This window comes from Lactuca virosa, chromosome 5 (assembly GCF_052849685.1).
Source record: "Lactuca virosa cultivar CGN04683 chromosome 5, Lactuca_virosa_CGN04683_v6, whole genome shotgun sequence".
NCBI classification, from domain to species: domain Eukaryota; kingdom Viridiplantae; phylum Streptophyta; class Magnoliopsida; order Asterales; family Asteraceae; genus Lactuca; species Lactuca virosa.
The window spans coordinates 416,632,181-416,638,575 of record NC_136430.1 but is presented as its reverse complement, the minus strand read 5'-3'; the positions used below and the strand labels follow the sequence as shown (position 1 = coordinate 416,638,575).

Genomic DNA, 6,395 nt, shown 5'->3' with positions numbered 1-6,395 from the left:
TCAACCTTGAAAAGAAGTATCTTCTTTTTATTCTTTTTTGCCCAAGAGCAAATTTCATTCACAACCAGGGCCCTTCCAATATATTCCGACCTTCAATATACGCTGATTGCGCCTCATCGATGCACTTCCCCACGACGTTCTTCAGTCTTAGCGAAAGAATTTTCAAGATGATTTTATTCTAGCACACAATAAATGTAAGAAACAAAATAATCTAGCCATATATATATATATATATATATATATATATATATATATATATATATATATATATATATATATATATATATATATCATCCATTATAACAATAACCAACAACAAAAACTACACAATTAATACATACATTCCAACAACAAAGATGTAGATGATGTGTAATGTGTTGTGTTTTGTCAAAAGGACTACGTTGGAACCATTTAGAAGTACATTCCATCAATTTAGATGTATGTATATGGTCATTTTTTAATTATAATAATTCCAACATATAAAAATGGTTATAAGCTATTAAAAATATTTAAAAAAAGATTTAGACAAACTTAATATTTTGAAGGTTTATTAAGGATTGATATTATACTTAAAAATTAAGTTTAACAATTTGATATTTAAAAATGGCAAAGAAAATTTTTCCCTAATATTTTGGGCAAACATCCAAGTCCAGCAGCTATCTCGAAACTATACAAATGGCACAACACAAAACAATCTGTTTCTTTATGCAGTTTTATAGTATTACATAATGTCATCATTTTACATAATAAGAAAACAAAAAAATGAGTAACATGAAGATTAATTCACAATCTGAATCCAATTTTAACTTTGAACTGCTTGAACAAACCCTGATAATCAGTAAAACGCAAAATTATTGTTTCTCAGGAAGAAAAAAAATGGCTACACATTTCTTGTGAGTGAGATCTCACAAAAAAAAAATTACAGTATCATCATCATCATCGTTACCAATTCACCTAGGTCGTATCGGTTAGCAAGCGTTTATGCCTGTTATACTGCTTCTCCATGAACACCTTCGACGCTCCATCAATGGTTCTTCGCCAAGTCTAAATTCAAGTACAAAAAAAACAATCAGATCGACTAAACCCTAAATGAAACACCAACACCACAAACATTATTGAATTCAGATGAAATTTGGGACGTACCTTCTCGATTGTTCCGAAAAACGATCTGTTCCTGAAATTCCTAGACCTAAATTGAGCTCTCCCAACCTTTAATTGCCTAACCAACGCCCCCGCGCCAAATGATCGGCGACCGGATGCAACAGGCGGAAGGAGCGACTTCCTTTCAACGACTAATGTGCCGGTAAACTCAGAGATTTCACCGGTCACGAGTGGTAATGATTGAGCAGATCTCTTTTGTCGTTTCGATAAACGTGATGATTTTTTGGAAGGACGATCAGGAGAAGCTACTTCGGCGAATTTGCTGAGGAGTTCGTCGGAGGAAGCTTTGGTTACATGTTGAACGGCTACCGTTGGTGTAGGCGTGACGGTGGCAGTGTCCATTGTTGTTAGAGATGGAGGGGGAGACCGATTGCAGAGTGTAGAGTGTAGAGAGAGAGCAGATGGAGGGAATTGTTTGCAGTAGAAAAGGGTCTGGTCTGAATCTTATGGAACAGGATGAGAATAGACCGTTGAAGAAGATGGTGGGGGTGGTGATGGAGGTGATGAGAATGAGGAAATAGAGCCGTTGGGTGCTCAGAAGATCACTGATGAACTGCATTATTGTATTATTATAAAAAATGATAACAAGCAATAATTATTATGTAACTAATTTAATAATAAAGTTAGTATAAAACCAAAATTTGACATGATGCAATGTGACTAAGTTAATCGGAATATTAAAAAAAATCATTATTGTAGGTTTAAAAAATGGATGTATATGAAAAAAAATTAATTATATGAATCACATTACTTGAGATTTTATCTACAAAATCATAAATATAATTAAAGATGTGTTTAACTGTAGTAAAAATAGTTGGTAAAATACTTAAAAACACAATTAAAAACTATATTATATTTATTAAGAGCAATTTTGAAAAATATTAAAAAAGTACAATAACAAATAGTAGTTTTTTTTCTTAAATTAAGTTTTTTTTGTTAAAAGATAAAAATTAAAAGTTCTTAAAAATTCATTGTCAAATATGCTTGGGATTAATTTGTAAAATTTAGAGATGATTAGTACTCAATACTCATAAATAACGTAATTAATATAATTATCCCACTCAAATTAGATTATTGATAATTTGCTATTTTGTTTTTCTCTAAATGAGTTATTTAAGGAACAGGGGCGGAACACGAGTATAAAAATAAGGGACCAATACTCTTTTTTCTTAATAAATCATAGTAAATTAGAAAATAATTTAACCACTTGATGATGATGTTAACTTTTAATATATATTAAAAACTCTTGTCTTTAATATTTAGTTAATTCTAATTAACTTAATGTTTAATATAGAGTCCTTTAATATATTAATTTAATTTAATAATAAGTTATCACTAATTCAATCAAAATATATGGTAAAGAAAATATAGAACGTATTTGAAACAAAAATTTACATAGTAAACTTTGTTCTTGTACGTATTTTAATTGGGTATAAGATAATAAAGCATAAATATTGTTAAAACCAAGGCTGTCAAGTTCGGCTACATAGAATCGATTTCAAGTCTGCAAGATCAGGATCCTAAGATCTCACAATAATAACATAAAAAGGTAATTGATCGTATATGATTTTTTTTTCATATTTCATGGTTAAATAGTTCAAAAAGGTAACTGGTCATGTACTAGTTAATGACATGATTAAATAGCTTAAAAAGATATTAATACTGATTATTTATCATAACATAAAAAGGTAATTGATCGTATATGATTTTTTTTTTCATATTTCATGGTTAAATAGTTCAAAAAGGTAACTGGTCATGTACTAGTTAATGACATGATTAAATAGCTTAAAAAGGTATTAATACTGATTATTTATCATACAATTGTAGCAACTCGCAACCTTCATGTTATTTGTTTTAAATCTTTAACACTTATTTCTTAACCATAAGGAAGAAATCAATAACAATTTCAACTTTTGAATCTCGATTAAAAACCGAATTTATCAAGGAAAGCGCTTGGCAGTAAAATAGTGGAAAAAGGAAAAAGACTTGGACACTAACAGTTTCAATTTTTGAAGCTCAATTACAAACCGAATTTCTCAAGGAAAATGGCTTGAGCAGAAAAATAATGGAAAAGGGAAAAAGGTGCACCTCTATTGTTGAACTGTTGAAGAAAGAAATTAATAACAATCATAAGCTAAATCTCAAATTCTACCATCAATGAGGGTGAAACATGAAGAGAGAGAAAAAAAATTCTAAGGTTCTTGGTCATTTGTGGTTTACAAAACTGACAAAATAGTAAAGAATGAGGTTATTTTCGATTAACCTTTTGGTAAGGAGATCGGGTCAACTAGAAAATGATAAAAAATAATAAAATCTAGATTAAAATTTGGCAATTTTCATGAAGTGGTAGGATCAGATCCCGATCCTACGATCCTGTCTTACATACAAAACGATCATATTGCGATCCAACAAGGTTTTCATTGGTAGGATCATAGGATCTTACTATGATCAAAATCTCGATCTTGACAACCTTGGTTAAGAGTAAAACCTTATATTAATCTTATATATTCGTAATAAAGTAGAACTTGATTATGTACTTGTTTGGTATTATACGGACCAAAGTTGTCAAATCACATCTGTAACATCCCGAGATTTTGCAGGTATTTCCAAACCCTCTTCTATCATTACCTTGTCATTTGTAGTCCTTGGGTTTGGAAGTGTAGAGCCAAGATAAGTATAAGGGTCAAGGTTGCAACCTTGGGTCAATGAGGAGTACGATGAGCGTACATAAGAGTACACTAAGCGTATTAAGGTCCACCTTAGTACGTTGGGCGTACTTATGTCAGAATGAAACCCTAATATTTAGGGTTTGGGGGCTATATAAGCAACATTATGAGCTCATAACCCTCCCTTACCTCAGCCTCCACTGCTTAGAGTCGTTTTCCCCAAACCCTAGCCATTTCCTTGAGTGTGTGAGCTTATTGAGTGTTTCTTGAGTGTTCTAAGAAGAAGGTGTTACATCAAGGAGTTGGATAAGAAGATTAAGATTGTAGATTTGAAGTTGGGTTGTGCCCTAGAAGCTCCAGAAGGTAAAAAGCTTCAAACTTTATGCATATATGTATAGATCTTGCCATTTTTGCTTTAAGAACCATTTCTTGTCCCAAAAAGTCCCAAGATGGTGCATGATGTGATTTGGACGAAATGAACTGTCCTTCTAGACTCTTGAAGGGGTTTTGAGTGATAAATGTGAGGTCCCAATGGCTTAAGATGTCCCATGCATGGAGTAGGAAGGTCTTAATGGATTAAGACCAAGTATTAAGAGCTTTCTGGACGTCCAAAGTGATAAAGTGCGTGACTTTATGGGTCCTAGGCACATTTAGTCACTGGATCTGAAGTTTGGGTTTAAGTGCTTAAGCCATTAAGCACTTATTAAGATTTTGGCAAACCACTACGTACGCCCAGCGTAAATCCAGTACGCCCAGCGTACTGGGTCAACCACCCCGATGGTGGTCAACGTCAGAACGAGTACGCCCAGCGTACCAGATGAGTACGCCCCGCGTACGTCCTATGTTGGGCTTTTGACATTTGGGCTTCGGGTTTTGGGTTTTTTATGGACTAGTTGGATTTGGGCCTTTGCTGGACTTTGTGAATATGATGTTTTGGGCCAAGTTTTGATAATGGATCTTGGAATTAAGCCCAATTAGGGAGTTAGGCCCAATTTGGTAAATTGGGCCAATAATGGGCTTTACACAAGGACTTTTAAGGTTATGGACTTGGCATTAGGCCTTGGCCCAATAAAGAGAATGGACATGATGGATTGTGTGGACCCTTAGTCAAGACTGTTATGTGGTGTATTGACTTGGTATTTATTATGTGATAGTTCGAGATTTCCGGTGAGACAACGATCAGAGGTTTTCGGTACTTCAACACTACTTGCGAGGTGAGTTACCTCAATATACTAAGGGGTCTAAGGCACCAAGGCCGGCCCATTAGATATGATATCCTAGCAGTTGATAGTATGTTGAGTATGAGTTAGTGTTGCATGCTAGTTGCTATGCCAGTTAGGTAGATCTGTAGGACTACCTGTATTATTATGTGATTACTTGTATGGGCATTAGCTGTGTTATATGTCGACATATTATATGGGATGGGTTGAGGTGATACTACTCCATACGGTAACCAACAAACCCGGGAGCATTCCAGATACGAGCTGAGGGCCAGGTGGGGCATGCCAGACTCGTACTGTGGGCTCGGGAGCATTTCAGATATGAGCTGAGGGCCAGGTGGGGTATACCAAACTCGTACTATGGGCTCGGTGGCAATCCAAATGTGAGTTGTGGGCCCGGAAGGCAATCCAGACTCACATTGTGGGCCCACGGGTAATCCAGACTGTAAAGTTGTGGACCCAGTACATGTTGTTATTTATATATGTGTTAAGTGCAGTGTATCAGTATTTTGGGGGAACTCACTAAGCCTCAGGCTTACAGTTTCAGTTTATTGTTTCAGGTACATCAGGGGATCGCGGAAAGGCGAAGGCGTGATCGTACAGCTCCTCACATTTATGTTTATGCTTCTGAGATACTATGATATTATACATTTTGAAAACAAGTTTTGTAATGATTCATGGTTTTGAAATGTTTTTTTAAAGTTTAAATTTGGCATTATTTTATGGGTGTTACAAGTTGGTATCAGAGCCTTGGTTTGAGTGAATTGGAGGAACACTTATGTGAATCCAGTCTCAAACCAATGTAAAGATTTTCAAAAAGGTTTTCAAAATATCAAAGGAGGATGCAAGGTGTACGATCAGCCGGAGGCAGTAAGTAGATCCCAAAATACCATACAGTTATTTGATATTGTGATATGTTAGAACAGCATGCTAGTACTAGGCTAGGGATCTTCAGGAATTGCATAATAGAATTGTCTGATTACATGATGCCTGCTAGCCTAGGGTTTTCTCTATATGAAATTGACATCATTACTGTAGTTGCTTAGTGTATGCATCACGGTCGTACATAATTAAGATCTTATAGCCTGAGAATGTTTGTTTTGGCCTTATTTCCTGTCCTTGTTTGATGAAGGGCTTAGGGTAGGATCAGGTATTCGAAAGTCTATAGGGTCCAGCGTTATGTATGACTATCATACACTAGTGCTGCAGGGTTGGTGGAAGTTTCATGGATGGGTGGGTCGTGCGAGGCCGGGAGGCCAGTTACGAGATATTTAGCATTCCTCTAGGGGTGAGGATTGAGCGCTCGCTATGTTATTATATATGTTTAGGGTGTTGTGGTGATACTTGA

The 6,395-nt window shown here is 35.2% G+C and overlaps 1 protein-coding gene across 1 annotated transcript; it reads right to left on the bottom strand.

The window, feature by feature from the left end:
• Positions 1-696: 696 nt before the first annotated feature.
• On the bottom strand, positions 697-1,686 carry LOC145114030 (uncharacterized). Its single transcript, XM_079050049.1, has 2 exons — positions 1,144-1,686; positions 697-1,044 (listed from the first exon to the last, which is right to left on the bottom strand). The coding sequence occupies exons 1-2, from the start codon at positions 1,501-1,503 to the stop codon at positions 955-957; spliced, it is 450 nt and encodes a 149-aa protein (XP_078906175.1). The 5' UTR covers positions 1,504-1,686; the 3' UTR covers positions 697-954.
• Positions 1,687-6,395: the final 4,709 nt, after the last annotated feature.